Here is a 17,545-nt window from a genome sequence, read left to right on the forward strand (position 1 = left end):
CTTTCACATAAAATGTTTATCATAATGTGAATAAGATCTCTGCCAAATTTCAACTTAATTTAAGTTCATTTGACACAAAAGTGATCGTTGAGTTCTCAACTAGTTTTTAAGCACTTCAATGAAAACCGATTTTGTGCGAGTTTCAAGTTCAATCATTTGGCAATCAAATTCACCACATAATGCATTGAATCAAATAGCATGGAATGGTTCAATCATCAAAACTAAAATGTAGAACCTTTGGTCCAACATTGAGGATGTATTCGGAGGGACCTCTTCAATGCTCAAGTCAATAAGCTATCCACTAGGAGTGCTCGACTCTTTTTCTAGTAGCAAATAAAGTGAGCTTAGAATTCAGATCGGTTACCTATACCAGGGATCCTCTTTTATATGATTTAGATGAGTTCTAGATTTGATAGGAATAGATCTCCTCTCCTTGGTTTTAGGCAGACAGATTTACAGGAAGGTGAATCATATCTTAATTCTTTTTCTTAGTGCAATTGGTCTCCTTTTGTACTCTTTATTTCCCTATAATGTTTTGATGTCCACGGGTTACCGACAAATAATGCTTGGTATTACGATGAGAGGGCCTCTCGATCCTGTTGATATGTTCTCTCCTCAGCTACCGTGCCTTATGTTGGCTTTTCAAATATCTTCTCCATGATTGTTGTCCTCGGTTCTACCTTGATCGATGACTGAGGGTACTTCCCTGAGATGTACCCGAATAACCCTATTCAGAGATAAATCCAGACTGACAGACTATACAAAAATAAAAAGCAAAAACAATACACATGATTTGCATCAAGATTCTTGGCTTCCCTTTCATCAAGAAAGACCTATCTCCACCCCAACGAGTGTTATTAGATATTCTAACAAAATTAATTGTGCGATTCTGCAATTTGATTAGTCAATTAGATTAGTATTAACATGGGAAATTAATTTTCGACAGTGCTAAGTATCCATAAGTGCTTCGCACGTAAAAGTCCATAATCTATGTTGCATGCTTACTAGGCAAGATGACATGTAAAGGGTATCATGTGCTATTTTTCTGTACAAAAATACCCCTAATTATTTAAAACAACTAATCCTGATGTCATCACAGTTTTCTACTTTTTCTTTTCTTAAACTAAAATTTAAAATGTTTTATCTCTCAAAATACATATTAGATTTCGAAAAAAAATGACATTCAGATTCAACATGTAAAACTTTTTCCAACAAGACCCGTTGTTGATATATTTTACATGGCCGTTCTTAATTACATTATTTTTGAAAACAATGTAATAAAATCTAGAACACTTAAAAATAATGTAATAATAATTATGTACTTATTTGTATAGCATGAGAAATCTCATTGTTTATTTTAAAAACATTGAAGTTTGATAGTTTAACGTATATATTATTCACAAGCAACTATAATTGACCAATTGTTTACACAATCCACCATGTCATGCGCAGTGGCGGAGTTGGGATGCATTGTCATCGAGGTCACACTTTCTATAATGATAAACAATTACATACCAAAATAACATACTAAGCGGACAAAATAATATTACAATTTGACAAATAACAAAGAAATTACAGTTCTTCCCTACGAGTCTTCATATTCTGAAATCGCTTCATAATAGTCTCATTATCAATACTACTAAAAATTTCTTTCTCAATATAGACAACCAAGCTATCATTCATCCATTTGTCTCCCATTCGGTTACGCAATCGGCTCTTCACAATATTCATAGCAGAAAATACCCTCTCCACAGTTGCAGTTGCAACCGGTAAGATCAATGCCAACGTGATAAGCGTATACACGAACGGAAACACTACATTCTTCTTTGTCTCTACCATCTTTTGAGCAAGACCCGCAATACCTTTGATACCTGAAAATTTTTCATTGTTACGCATATCAATAATATAAGTCTCAAGTTGATTACCAAGCACCATAAAATCCACCATAGAAAATTCTTCTGGATAGAATTCAGCAAGACGAACCAACATTTCCTTATTGAAAGGAGAAAAGGAGTCACTTGGATTCAAGCATGCCATACAACGAAGTAATTCTGTTGTTGTCTCAGTGAACCGATTATCAAGCCCTTGAACTTGTCTATCTATGATAGTGTTAAACAATTCAACTTCAAAATGAAACAAGTTGGTGATTTTTGGAGCATTCCTTCTTGGACGGCTACGAGCTTTATATAAATCTTTCATGTTTGGAACATCAATGTCATGCTTGTCACAAAAGCATGAAACTTCCTCTAACAAACTATCCCAACCACTAGTTCTCATACTTCTCAAGCGTATCTTAGATGCTTTCACCAAATCCATTGCATTCTCAATGTCTTGATCTTTTCTTGCTTGTGAAAGTTCATTTGTAAGTACCAATATTTTCATCATTAAATGAAGAGTGAAAACAAAGTCAAAGGATTGCATTACCTCTAATAAGACAGCAACTTCAGTCTTATGTTCAGAGCTTGAACCATCCACTCTAATAATCTCAAGTAGATCTAGTACGGAAGAAAACATAGAAGCCAACCGAACCAATGTATGATAATGTGAGCCCCACTGTGTATCACCATGTCGTCTTAGAGTAGTTTCTTGATTCAAACCCCTTCCACTTGAAATTTCTCCTCCCTCAAGTGCTTCAATGATCTTGGCTTCTTGTTTATCTCTAAGGATATCTCGCCTTTTACACGATCCTCCAACAACATTCAAGATACTAGTGACAAAGTTAAAAAGATCTCTAACATCATTGTATTTTTTGTGACACCTATGAGAGACAATTGGAGTTGATGGGCAAAACAATGAACAAAGTACGCAGTCGGATTATCTCTCAAAATAAGAGCTTTCAAGCCGTTGAACTCCCCTTACATATTACTTGCTCCATCATAACCTTGGTCACGTAATCTTGAAATAGTTAAACCATGAGTAGCAAATAAAGCTTCAATACTAGCCTTTAGCGAAATAGTTGTCGTTTTAGACACATGTTGAATGCCAAGGAAACGCTCCATTATATGCCCTTTTTTGTCTATTTACCTCAAAACAACAACCATTTGCTCTTTGCATGATATGTCACACGACTCATCAATCATAATGGAAAATAATGAATCGCCAAGGTCTTTGATGATTGCACTGGTAGTCTCCTCTGCAGCAGTTTGAGTAATTTCCTTCTGAATATCGGGTGATATCAATTTGTGACGGCCAGGAGCTTCATTAAGAACAACATTTTTTATCACCTCATTATTTTTTGCAAGAAAACGTTGAAGCTCTAAATAGTTTCCTTGATTGTTTGAGGCTTGAGATTCATCATGGCCACGGAACGGGAGCCCTCGGTGTAATAGAAATCGACTACACTCGATAGCAGAATTCAAACGAATTCGACAATCACTTCAATTCTTCGATGACTGCTTAGATAAGAAAGATGCAATACTTTTTTTTTTGATTCATTAGATTCTCACACTTCATTCGAGCTTCATTATGAGAACTATTAGGTCTTCCCAAGTGGACATCGAACCTGCCTTTCTTTTTCCAATTTGAAAATCCATCACCAACAAAGGAATGACCACCTCCTTGATCTCCACTTTTTGACTTAAACAAGTAACAATATAAGCAATAAACAGCATCTTTCTCCATGTTATACTCCAACCAACTCGGATATTCATCAAACCAAGCTTCATTGAACCGTCGTAACATACCACTAATCATTTTCTGTGGGAACATGTGTCCACGAGGACGAGGTTGAGTAGGACCCTTTTGTAAATATGCTCTTCAAACTCTGTCTTTATCATTAACAGGGTACTCATTAATTGGTTTTCGAAGTCTAGGATCTGCAAAGAATATCTTCCAAATCAATTTCTTTCTGTTTTTGCTTCAAACTAGGTTGATCTACATCCACTGGGACCACTGGAGCTTTTCTTTTGAGGTATTTATCCATATTACAAAGTTGCCAAAGACAATGTTTCACGGTAACAATTCACATTATTCTCTATTTCTCTAACAATTCACATTATTTTATTCTCTAGGTTGATCTAAATCCCATTAACAATTCACATTATTCTATATTTCTGAATCAACAATTCAAGTATGGCTCAAATAGGATGAAAATCAAAAGTAATAAAGCATGTTTCCTGGTAAAAAGTCGCACACTCCGACACTCGCACAATATGTATGGCTCAATAGGACAAAAATTGCATTCTATATTTCTAATTTTCTATAACAACTCAACAATTCAAGTATTCAACAAAGGACATACCTGATAATGATAGACTACTGAGTAACTGAGGTAACTGAGCAGTGAGCAATGTCGTCCAGTCGTCATGATGCACTGATGCACCCGTCGCCCGACTGTCGTAGTGCGAAGTGCATATTGACGGTATACTGCGTGTGTAGTGCAGACATCTTTTCTTTGAGAGGCCGAGAGGGAGATCAGAGAAACTCGATGACGATGTGATAGCGATACAGACATAGAGTTTAGGTTATACTTCTCTTCTTGGGTTCTTCAAAACGACACAGTATTACATATATTAATTTAAAAAAAAAAATTGAGTGGGGCACTTGACCTCACTCTACCCATCTATCTCCGCCCCTAGTCATGTGTTCCTATATAACATGAGCAATCTCATTGTTTTACTTAAAAACATTGAAAACAATGTAATTGCATATAAATAATAAACATAAAAAACAATGTAATCTCATTGTTTTTTTAGTAACACGATCTTTATTACATTATTTTTTAGTATCACATAGTCTTATTTGATAAGGTTTTGAAAATCGGACTAGACCAGCCGGTCGGCCAATCCAACATGTGATCGGGCACTTGTCTGGTCCGGTTGATGTGTCAGAATCAGTAATTCACGAACCGGGATGTTTTCAATTGAACCGACCGATTCTTCGATTGAACCAGTAAAAATTGACCGATTTTGAACCGGTTCGGTTCATATGTTAAAGTTACGAAAATATTTTTAATTTTTGTCCTTGGTATGGTTTGAACTTATGATTTTTTATTCATTAAAAAATATTCTAACCACTAGGCTATTAGACTTTCTTTATTTAAAATGACACTTTATTTGAATATATGATATTTTATAAAATTTTCCTTATAATATATATATATATATATATATATATATATATATAATTCATTATTAAACCGTGAATCGAAGATTTTTCCGATTCGATGACCGATTCGATTTTCAAAACCTTGCTTATTACATTTGTGTGTAGCACACACTTTATTACAACCATCTTTACTTAGACAAGAATCAGAAGGATCAAATGAAAGGGACTCAAAATTTCTCTTTTTTTTATAAAACGCAGACTTTATTAATGGATAGAATAAAGGAAGGAACATAACAGCCTAACCACCAAAAGCCAAAAGGAGAGAGATGCCAAACCAAACAAAAAGACTACCCGAACAAGGAGATTACTAGCCCCAACCAAAACCCAGGAAAACAACCTCAACAAAACCAAAACAAACAGCTAGCCTAGTTACAGAAAACCAGAGAAGCCACATGCAGATACGCCCAACTCAAACTAGCCATCCCCTCCCAACCAGGTAGCAAACAAGCTCGATCTACCCAAAAAAAAAAGAAACAAGAAAGGCGAGTCGACGGGAGAGAGAGAGAGACGGGGAGAGGATATGGTTTGGGGAGGGTAATATTATCTAGGTTTATGAACTAGGAAAGAGTTTTTTTTTTTTTTTTTTAATTCCTGCCAAGTTGGAATGCTGAGATATACTTGCCATCTAGATTATGGATGCTTTAAAGATAGATGTCTTATGGATATTTTTGATTAATTTCAAACATACTATTAAGTTTCGTTTTCACGAGCAAGTTTGAATAAGAAAAACTATTACGTAGAATTAGTTGACTTAGCAATCATTAAATAGAGAATAAACAGAAAAAGAAAAAGGAAAGCTCATCACAAAGAGATTTGGGTAAATCTTAGAGTACCAATTATGTTTAAGTCAGCAGCAGCAGAATCTTAATTAATTAAGAATCATATCACCACGACAAGACCAAAGTTATGTATCAAGAGAGCGCGGGGTCAGTCATTGCCGTACATGATGGCTATGGATGCATGCATCACATACGTTGGTGGGTCTTGGATGTTAGTTTTTTCCATGTATGGCCGACCAAGAGAACTAACTACATATAACTAATAAAACTAAATCCCCAACTGATCAAGTGATTGGCTATTTGGCTTTGTGAACGATGGATGCTATTGTATTGTATAGAAGATTTGGTAACTGCTTTTTGGAAAATTCGAGTGGGATTTGGGCATCTTTTTTCCTTTTCATCTCCTTTTTTATTCTTTTACGTACGAAGCAATCTCTTTGGAGCTAGCTTTGTATCTTCTTCACTTTACCAAACATGTCATCAACACACATTATGTGTATATATATGCATATCTTCCATCTTTTCAAGCACCAGCACCATAGGTTTTTGGATGGAAATTGGTAGGATATATGCAAATAATATTATATGAGGAATCGAATCATCGATCCATTAAAAGAAAGTATATTGGTACGACAATAAACTAGTGTCACAAAGCATGTTATGTGACACTTGCGTTGATCCACTCTACTCCACTCTTAATGTATTATTGATACGGGAAACCAGCACTAATGCCATTTGAACTATTGTCCACAATTAAAATAGCAATTGATTAAACACACATATAGGGCTCACTTCACATTCAATACTCCACATTAAATGGAGATCTTTTGGGGGTCTCAAGCATTATCCATTTTCGAAAAGGACAAATACCCTCCTCAACTTTAAGTTTGAAAAAATAAAAAATCCTCTTTGTTATTTCCTCCCGATAGAATAAGAAGATTTTTTTTTTTTTTTGTATCAATACCATTATTTGATTATTACAATCTAAATCATGCAAGAAAACTATACTATAACAACAATCTCTTTCACGGCGCTTTTAATAACAAAAAAGCGTCATAAAAGGTATTTATAGGCGCTTCTAGAAATGTCGAACAAGCGGCGTTAATATAGGTGTCGTTAATAATGTCACGATGCTTTTCATACAACGTTGCTATAGTTATAATTTACGGCGCTTTCTTAACCATCGTGAAATTGACAAGAAGCCCCGGGATCTCGACCACAAGATTGGTCTTTACCAATAGGGGAAGCGTCATTTTTTCAATCATTTACGACGCTTCTAAAGCTAGTAGAAAGTAAAAGATAAAGATTATATGTGTAGAGGGAAAAAAAAACCTCACAAGTCACACCAAATACGTCAGTCTCCTTACGAGTCAAAAGATAAGTTGAAACTCACATCTTAGGACTTGCAACCGCATATAAGAGGTCGGGCGACCCTCCTTGGTAGGAAAACTCCTGGGTATGACTCATGCTCGTACGTAGGGTAGTCATTTTGTTTCAATTGATGAGTTGCATCAGATTTTGATTGAATTTGAGCGGTCTAAAGTTGTCGGAATAGACATCCACTCTTATAGATGTAAACTTCATTTGACTAATGGAAACCATGTGCACACGAGTTTGCAATATATATGAATTTTGTCCTATACCATTTGCATACATTGATAAATTTTGGAAGAAACTTGACTTATTTTCATGTGCTTCTTTCGAAAATGATGATATTAGTTGCAGCGTCGAGTTATAGATGTTAACATATCAATTCAAACATAAGTCAATGACGGATAAAGTCAGTCTACTAAGGAAGTTGAGAGAGATAATTAATCCATCAACCACTACACTAGTTGAACTGATCCGGTTGTCAAGACAAATACTCGTAGAGGCCCCTCTCAAATAAGAAAGTATACACATCTACTCCGACTGCATTCGAGTACGTTGACCACGAATTTCTTCATTTTCATGAATCAAATAGACACAATTGTTCATCTATCTACAATACTCCATCGATCCCTCAACAAAGGAGTCCAAGATCGGCTAAGTTAACCAACAACATGTCTATGTTAGTCAATTTATGCCTATTTTGCATTCTTATGTAATGTCCGTAAAAGATGTAAGAGCTGATGGAATTGTGGCTTTCACACTATTGTTGGGTTGCTTGGTTTTAGTGAGGATGTCTGGATCAATGTTTGACAAAATTTGATTGAGAGCTAAGGACATTCTGAACAGAGTATGTTGATCTATTTGGTGGTTAAAAGAGGGCATGGTAGAATAAGATAGACCAGCACCTATTTAGAACTGGATGACGATTTCAGATATGGGTTATTTTATTGCTTCAAAGTACAATATACACCTTCTTAGTTTTGAACATTGCTTGACATCAGGGGCGAACGCAGGATTTTAAGTCAGAGTGGGCAAAGTCAAGCAAGGATCCAGGGGCAGCACCTCCAAATTTTTTTTTGGATATTTATTAATTATACCTTCGAAAGTATAAAAAATAACACAAAAAATAAAATTTTTATAAAATAGCGATAGGTAAAATGGCAACTACCAAGTCATTCATCCGTTAAACTAGCAAGTAGCAAGCCCTACCTCACTCCTCACGTTTGATTCCTTGAGAGTGAGACTGGCTACGACTTAAGAGAGAAAGAGGAGAGGCATAGCAAAATGCTTGGACTTTAGGGTGGGCAAAATGGGATGGGCTGGGCCAAATGACTACAAGGCTACAATCACCCTTAAGCTAGGCCAAATGGTTTATCAGGAGTTCGGCCGGGCAAAACATTGGGTTGAAGGCTAAAAAAAAATTAGACAAAAAAAATTAATTGCCCACCCTTGATTCTATGTAGGTCCGCTTTTGCATGACATTTTAGACTCTGCGATGAATATGTTCATTCTATATTTCCTTTTGAACTCATTGTGTTATAATTTACATAACATGTGAGAGTAGTGGGAGCGTAGAGATATAACCTGTCAAAGGGTATTTTAAGAAATGATATTTGATTTTTTTTTGGAACGGGGGAGGGGGATTTGAACCCTAGTTACCAAGGTGATACACATCATACTTACCATTCCAACTAGTGGCTTGGGTATCATGTTTTATTATTATAATAAGTGCTAAACAAATAATTCAATAAATTATTATTATTTAATAATACATAGCCACTACATGGGTCAAGTGTGCCAATATCGACCAGTAGGGGTAGACATGGGTCGGGTTGGGTCGAGTTTGGAGATCTGACCCACATAGATTCGGGTGAGTGTTCCTTTAGTCCTCGTCTGACCTCATTTTAGGTTGGGTTGGGTTAGGCTTGGACACACGGATTAGGTGAGGTACGGGGTAGGGTTGGGTCAAAGCAACAAAGTTACAAAACAAATCAAAACGTAAATAAAGTCTTTAAGATAAAACCAATTGAATCTTCAAGTCCCAGCCCAATGATTAATGATGTGTATTATAATATACGGAAGCACAACACATCCATAAACTTACATAAACATGTGACATGCTTATGTGGCTTCTTTAATAATGTTTGTTTGTTTTTTTTAATCTATGTGACATATCTATCTGGCTTGCCACCTAGATTATATAAATTTATGGATGGAAAAAATTATAGACATATATTATTTTGGTATAATATATAAATTTAGTTAAAAATACTTAAATGGGGTTGGGTCGGGTCACGGGGGCCAAAAAATCATAGCCCTTAACTTACCCGATATAAGGCTGGATTATACATTTATACATTGTCAATCCTTATCCAATCCTCATGTAGGTGGATTGGGGTCGGATTTAGGTGGATTGGATCGGGTTGACGAGTGGAGTTGGATTCTATTTAGGGCTGTTATTGGTACGGTTACCGTTACCAATTACGGAATACCGTTACCATACCAATTCTTTTGGTAACTCAAAAAATGTTACCGTTACCGTTACCGGAAGAGTCGGTATACTGATGGTCGGTATACCGATCGATCGGTAATGGTAAGTCGGTAATTGGTAAATTTACCAATTCTTAAAACCTATTTAAAAAAGAGAAGAAAAAAAAGCATTTATGCTTAAGAGTCATTGTATGAGACTATAACACTTTGATCTTGTATACAATACCAATAATAAAATTGATAGATTAATGAGAAGGATCATTGTGCTACATGTGAATCAGAGAAAAGACCTATCAATCGGAGAAAAAAAGAAAGGAGAATTCACATAACATTATTCCAACAATCTATAACAGAAAATCTTTCATTTCATTAATTTCTAATATTTTTAGTATCCGAAGTGTTTTAAACTCCACAGTAGGAAAGCTAGAAGAAACAAGATAAATAAAAGATAAAAGACCATAATGGAAAGAGAGAAGAAAAGCATGTAATCAATACCAACAAAGCATTTTGTTATGTAACAAACACTGCTTTAAAGTTAATGAAATTGCTACGAGTGATATATAAATGATAACACTAAAAATAATCAATGGTCTAGATTAAATTAGATTAATCTAATAATCATAATTAAATAAAACTAAAACTAAAAATAATATTAATATATATGTCGGTAATCGGGAAATTTACCGGTTTTGAACTTTGCTTACCGTTACCGTTACCAAAGTCATCGGTAAATTTACCGTACCAAACAATTGGTAACGGTATACCAATCTTTTGCTATTTTCGGTAACCAATACGTCGGTAATGGTATACCAATGGATAATTTACCATACCAGTATCAGCCCTAATTCTATTAGGGTTTTGTGCAGCCCTACCGGGTAAGTAAAATAGAGAATTTGGAGACTTGTTCTGGGATGAGGCCTCGAGTCAGAAAATAAGTTAATAAGCAAGGAGGAGGAGGTGGAAGACGTGTTGGCACAGCACAGCGGGAATGGATTGCGCCGGTAAGGGGCGGGGAACTCGGTGCGTGGGTCCACCCAAAAGGCGTTGCGGTGGCTGTGGTGCTGTTGCTTATTGCTCCGTCTCTCATCAGGTTTCCTTCACGTTTTCTCACTCAATTATCAATTTTTTTTCTCTACTTTTCAAGCCAGTTCTTTTACCTGCTTTATGGACGCCCACATAGTCTCAACTCCAAGTGGTGACTGATTGAATTGGTGAAAAACCCAGTTTTATTTTTGAATTGGTTGATCCTCAAACTTGACTGGGAAGTTGATTTGAGTTTTTCCTATTGTATAATGTAGCTGAATTGGGCCAATTATGTTACTTATTAAATCACAGGGTAGTTTTTCCTATTGTATAATGTAGCTGAATTGAGTTTTTCCTATTGTATTTTGTGGAACCTTTACAATCCCAAAGCTGATGATAATGGAGTAGTTTGGTGTTCATTCAATTTCATTGGAGTGTTTAATCTGATAGGTTTGACGTTCTATGCTTTTATTTAATACTTCTCTATTTGTCCGTAGATTTCACATTGGATTGATCATAAAGAAGAGTGTCAGAGGTTAGAGCAACAAATGAAGGGTGTAGATGTCTTGAATGATTTTCCTTTCACTTTTACCCTAGAAGCTACAATTCAGGTAATTTGTAGTTGTCTTGATGAGATTTATTGAACTCTTTTTCCTCTTTTCATGTACACTTTAAATCAGTTAATTGATGTGCTTCTCTTGGTGCAATCTGGATAGGTAAGTGAAAAGCAGCAGACGAGATGCTTATTCTTGAGTAAAAGGGGTATCCATCGATTGGGAATGTGGATGTATGAATGCTGTTGTGGGGAATCAGCTGCTTCCTTTGGTTATCTAAGGTTTATTTCCTCTTCTTCTTACTGCTTTTGCACTTGTATGTTTCATAAATGTAAATGGCTACTTGCTTAAGTGGAATACCCTGACTAATATTTCAGGGTAATGGTTAGGTCCGTTCAAATAAAATTGCTTTTGGATGTAGCCTATAGCTCTATCACACCTTATATCAGATTAATACTCACGTGCTTTAGTCTTTTGCTATATACCATTGAATCTACTTCTTGAGTTATATAGTTGACCCATTTCTTTGAAGTAATTAAAAATGTCTGGAGACTTTCTTGATCATGAATATGTGTAATTTTTCGTCATTAGGGCATTGGCTTACACTAGCGATGAGTAAATAGACAATTTACAGGTTCTGGAATAATTGGCACTTGTTTATGAGGGAGATGAAGCCATGTGAGAGTGAAAAACATAGGCCAATATATCTGCTGATATTCAATCATTCATACCTGAGTTAATTTAGATCTTAGTTATGCATGTCTCTTGGCGGGCAGGCTGCGTGATGGTTGGGATCTTTCACGGATTTTGTGTCCATGTCAAGGTATGATGTTTCAAGCCTTGCTCTTTGTTTCTCTGTTACAGTTGATGACGATAGAGTTGACCTTACAGTCTTGCAGGGCCTGTCTCTCCAATAACAAAGCGTTTGAGTAGTTGGAAGGATTTCTATAATTGGAGGGGTATCCCATTACTGTCCCCTGTTGCCATCCTTCTTCACTGGGTATGTATTCTCCACTGAATATGTATTGAATGTTTTTTAAACATGGTTTGGAGTGTGGTTTTATATAAACTACTCTCATGAATCAGACTTTTGTCCGGTCAGATTACCTTCTATTTATATGGAAACTTTTGGAGTATGTTTGATGATCAAACATCTATATGTGTGTATGCTTTCGTGCTAAAACTTTTGATCCTCAAATTGTTGCATATTTTACATATTGTTACTTATAAACCCATTAAGATTAGAAACCTTTTAGAGACAGGCCCTGGAGTTTGTCACCCCAAACAAATGCTATTTTTTTGCATCCAGTTACAGGCTTGAAGTAGTTTCATTATTCCTTTTTGCTAATCTATATTTTTCTTAAACGCATTTCAGCCACTTACTATCTACCATGCTGTTCAAGTCACTAGCACAATAAGTTTGAGTTCTGGAAACAGAAATGGACTATACATACACTACCTCGGTATATTTTTGCACTCAATGGTTACATTTTGATTTTGAGATGTTATCCAGCTGTGTTATGACTGTGTTACAGATATTTCATACTTCTAAGATTATCTTCTTCCCAACTATAGATTCTCAGAAAGTTGGACATAAACTATCGCATGCCAGTCTCTACATAATTCATCTGTTCTTCCCTGACCATAATGGTTATCTCACTATAAGAAGGGACATAGAAGGGACATGGTGGTAAACTTGTAGCTCTTGGTCTAGTCCCACAACTTTCTAAAAAGCCAATGTTGTGTGCGTGTGTTCGTGTTTTTCTTTAGTGGTTTTTTAGCTCTAAAAAGCCAATGTTTTTGCTATGACTTATGAGCTAGAGGTATATAAACTTCTAACATGATTCTTTGAGAATCACTGTGGCTTTGACATTTCTCAAGGTGCGCGTTTATCTTAACGAAGTTATTCATTTATTATATTTCTCGTGTTGACTTCTTGAATGGGTCAAGTGGAGACCGAATATGGTTCTGCATCTTTTATTTCCCTACTGCACACAAAAGAGCGAAAGGAAAACGATATAACTCTATGCCTTATAGTTATCATCTTAGGATGGGAAAAATAAGAATCACCCGACAGGTGTGCTAACTTCCTCTTGTAATGAGGGTTTTATGTGTTCGAGATACTCTTATGCACTTCCTTAAATATCATGACTGATGTCACTGTCTAAATTTCTAGTATTGTGATAGCTTTTTTTGACGAATAGCTATTCCTCTGCATTTAACTTTTGACTTACGATTTGTTTTCCGAAGGGCCTGAGAAAGAACTAACACAACTTGCTGCATTTGGGGAATTGCGTGCACTTTTTCCTGGTGTGCAATTGCATATAGAGCTTATTGGACCTTCAATTCCAGAACACAGGTTTGTTAACACTTCAAAAAATTAAGAACTGTTTAATTCTTCCTGATGTTTCCTGCAATATAATCTGGTTGATTTTAAGTGTAGAGTTTTTTAGGTAATGTTGAAAATTGAGAAGTCTGGCCTGAAGATTAAACGAAACTTATGAGACCATTGAGTTCGGTCACTTCAAAGTCTAATAGAAATTATCGACGGGTTCTTTAATTTCTAAGAACTGTAGAATTCGTATTATTTTAAATAGAATGGATTGTGGTAAACAGATTTATGTAGGAAATCCTTTATTTTATGGGATTATTGAGGCTTTGATGAGTTCAGCATTTTTCGTTGCTTATCACCTATGCATAAAGTGGGCTAAAAGCGTCTTAGTAGTTGTGGTTGCTTATGCTGTTTTGTTACAAAACCTTTAACTGTATTTCTTTCTGTTAATGATTGAAATCACCATGATCGAGCTTAATTGTGAGCCTGCGAATCTAAATGCTTTGTGATTAGCAACAAGAGAAAGGTCGATGGTGTAGATTCAAGCAAAACTTTGAGAATTTAGCTTTCTTGTGAAGTTTGTAGAAGTTGAAAGTGTCAGTCTAAATGGTTTAGCCAGAAACGCCTTTAAGAATTGAATCCACTTGATGCTGCTGGGGATTACAGGGAGGTCAATTGTTTTCAAGAAGACAGCCATTATGCAACTCTTGACGTTGCTCAAATTCAAAGGTGGAAATTAGTTTCCCTGGCTGACCCAAGCTTCATGTGTTGCCTGCTATTTGTCCATTATCTCATACTTAAGGAAATATTGTCATTAGTTCATAATATCATCTTCTTGTTGTTCATGATGCGCAGGGATGGTGAGAAAATAAATATTCTCAGTTATGCTCCTTGTGTGGAGGCAGACTGCATTTGCAAACCTTTGAATGAAAATGTTGATACTGGTAAATCTTCAGCGGTATTGTTGCAGCTTCACAGAGGTTTTTATCATGATCGTTTTAAAGATATAGCGAAGGTATCTCTATTTACTTTCCACATACAGGCATAGAAACATGCTCGTGCATGCAACACATGCATTTGTGTATCATACAACTTTCTATTTGCAGTTTATCTCTGGTGAGATTCTTTATGTGCTTGGGTGTGCGTCAGCTCCTGATGAGCCGTTTATTGATAGGATTCCACTCCGGATTTAATTATTGCTGCAAATGCTGGAGTTGCTGCTTATCCTAGTTGGTTACCTACCATTGTAAGTTTGATCATTTCTCTTCCTTCTCATAGTGTTGCATGTGTGTGTATGTGTGTGAGGACATGTAAGCACGTTTATGAAAATTCTGTGAATCTTATAGGATAATATTTCTCCTCACTTGCTTATGGTTTCTTGGCTGGAAATTTCAGGAGCTAATAAAGGAGCTGAAAGTGCCAGCAATATTTTCTGATTACTGTGAAGAAGCTTGTCATCTAGCAGCTCGTTGCATAGGCTCTGTAACTAACCGTCCTCTCACAGTTCGTGTGTGTTCCCATCTCTTATTCATTTTATTTTCAGTGTGTTCAGAAAGAAATCAGTTGTAATTTCTCCGTCTGATTAATTTTAATTCATCCGCCTATCTTGTAGATTCAATTAAATCCCTTCAGGCAGCCAATGGTTGTGGAAGATAGTGGTTTGTTTCTTCCTTGCTACTCCAATTGCTTCCTCTTCGGGATGTAAGGCAGCCTACTCAGAGTTGGACATTTGTCAGGATACTTCATTGCTTATTGAGGCTAGCGGATCTGGGTAATCGTATCTGTTTAATCAAAGTGGCTAAATTGAGTTGATCATAAGGCCAGCAGGACATGTCTATTGATATATTTGTCCTGATTATTCAGTTATGGATGCAGGTTCAGCTAAATATCGCGTTCCTCGCCGCCCCCATGCTACAAATCCGTGAACAAGTATGACCTTTTCCTTCATGTCGCTTTTTTTTTTTTCCTTCTCTTTTCTTTTCTTAATTGATTGAAACTGGAGTTTCAGGTTGTAAGTATATCGACTGTAACAACGGGGTGTTGGTTATTCTTGTATTCTGGATCATTTTAAGTTTGTACATAGAGAACTTGAAAAATTAAAATCTGAAACTTTGAAGGACTTCCCTAGCAAACAAGCAAAACATATGGAAAAAAAGGGTGTTAGCATGATTTCAGCAATAACGTGACCAAATCTACGCCAGTGTACCATTTTCCAATTTTGGATATTCTGTGATAATAGTAATAGTTTTGATTGTGTATTTTTGTATTGCCTCCTATAACTGGACTGTTCATAAATGAATAAGTCAACTACTGTACGTGTATATATACAGAATAGGCAACTCCCTGCTTGATCTAAAACACAAATGGAAAGGGAGCATGACCTGGGTGCAAGCAAATAATATTTTTTCCCCCCAGTCACTATCCATTCGATGACATATTGTTCGTTTGACTAGTGCTTCAGTTTTTTTAATGGTTTGACTTTGCTGTCAACTTTTCTCAGTGGCTTTGGCTGGATCGGTAGCGCGACCAGATCTATTGTTTGCTTCCGTCAGCTACTGTACTACACCTAGATCGAGTCACATACGTCAATGATATCAGGATTTTTTTTCTTATGTACCATCCCTACAACCTACAATTATTATTTCCCAATCTACCATTCTATTCTAAATATTTCTCAATTTATCACTCAAAACCTATGTGGCAAACCAACCTTGAACACTTATTTGAGCACCTGTCTATTTTTCACTGAGATAACACACTAACTTAAAGGTTGACGCACCATTTGTACTTGATTTAGTGGAGTCCACATAAGTTTGTCTTGTCAAACTTTAGTCTCTCTAAAATTTGACACGTTTTGGTCTCTCTCAAAGTTTGTTTGTTCTAAAAATTATGAAATTGTCAAGCCTAGAGATGTATATTTGACCTTAAATTTGACAAGTTTTGGCTAACGCGCCATTTGTGCTCGACTCATTACCCTTGTTCACATGTTATTGTTGTATGTTCAGCCCGATGAATTAATTGGTCTCAGTTCGTGGACGGGCTTTATTCCATGCAGAGTTATCTCAATACTTGGGCTCTGATGTTTTTTTCAGTATCAGATCGATCAACCTGGCCCACTTACTATGATCCAATTATTGTTCCAGATCCTAGTTTGCGAAGGAGTAAGAAAGGCCGACCTTAGTCCACTTGCCTTCACAATGAGATGGATGCTAGGGATGGTACTCGTAGACCCTATCGTTGTGGTCTCTGTCATACTGTAGGACACACTGGGAGGTCCTGTCCTAATAGGAATTAGTGAATGTTTAATTACTATATTATTTATGTTTACTTGTTTAATTACTAAATGTTTAATTAGTCGTGTGTTATTTTACAAGTGTCCAAACCAATGGTTGTGATTAATTCATAACCAACTCTTGTTTACTCTCACAAACCAATATGGCTTGAAATGTTTTTTTAGATTGAAACCATGAACAGTAACTCTTCTTTACCACTACGAATTTGAAATCACTGGACGTAGGATGCCCATAGATCACGAGCGAAGACGTGTCGAAGTGAAATCACAACCATTTTAGAGAGAGACTAACGTTTAACAAGACAAACTTATGTGGGTCCCACTGAGTCAAGTACAAATGATGCATCAACCTTTGATTTAGTGTGTCATCTCAATGAAAAGTAGACAAATGTTCAGGGTTAGTTTGTCACGTAGGCTTAGAGTGATAGCTTGGGAAATATTTAGAATCGAATGCTAGATTGGGAAATAATAGTTGTAGGGATGGTACATAAGAAATAAAATCTGATATCAGCAACTAATTTAGGTCTTGCCAACTTCATTTTTAAAAAAGAATCTAACATTTTTATGCAAGTTATGAGAGATTAGGAGGTTCCTCAAT

General features: G+C 36.1%; 2 protein-coding genes across 11 annotated transcripts; one reads left to right on the plus strand and one right to left on the minus strand.

Annotated features, from left to right (window-relative positions):
• Positions 1-642: 642 nt before the first annotated feature.
• LOC120000653 lies at positions 643-2,999 on the minus strand. Its single transcript, XM_038848781.1, has 6 exons — positions 2,860-2,999; positions 1,590-2,758; positions 1,402-1,491; positions 1,006-1,061; positions 834-889; positions 643-748 (listed from the first exon to the last, which is right to left on the minus strand). The coding sequence occupies exons 1-6, from the start codon at positions 2,997-2,999 to the stop codon at positions 643-645; spliced, it is 1,617 nt and encodes a 538-aa protein (XP_038704709.1).
• A 7,604-nt stretch (positions 3,000-10,603) lies between these two features.
• Positions 10,604-16,900, plus strand: LOC119999480 (zinc finger MYND domain-containing protein 15). Of its 10 annotated transcripts, none has more exons than XM_038847068.1 (14): positions 10,607-10,836; positions 11,267-11,380; positions 11,486-11,604; positions 12,076-12,146; positions 12,223-12,323; positions 12,699-12,786; positions 13,574-13,682; positions 14,322-14,384; positions 14,511-14,670; positions 14,830-14,901; positions 15,051-15,164; positions 15,268-15,426; positions 15,519-15,584; positions 16,661-16,900. In XM_038847068.1, exons 1-12 carry the CDS (start codon positions 10,735-10,737, stop codon positions 15,358-15,360), a joined length of 1,206 nt encoding a protein of 401 aa, XP_038702996.1. In that variant the 5' UTR covers positions 10,607-10,734; the 3' UTR covers positions 15,361-15,426; positions 15,519-15,584; positions 16,661-16,900. The 10 variants fall into 10 exon arrangements, with proteins under 10 accessions (XP_038703000.1, XP_038702996.1, XP_038702994.1 ...); XM_038847066.1 differs by having other exon boundaries at positions 15,531-15,584; positions 16,661-16,897; XM_038847067.1 differs by lacking the exon at positions 16,661-16,900 and adding an exon at positions 15,664-15,913.
• The last annotated feature ends 645 nt before the right edge of the window (positions 16,901-17,545 follow it).

Source organism: Tripterygium wilfordii, chromosome 6 (genome assembly GCF_013401445.1).
Source record: "Tripterygium wilfordii isolate XIE 37 chromosome 6, ASM1340144v1, whole genome shotgun sequence".
In the NCBI taxonomy this organism is placed as follows: domain Eukaryota; kingdom Viridiplantae; phylum Streptophyta; class Magnoliopsida; order Celastrales; family Celastraceae; genus Tripterygium; species Tripterygium wilfordii.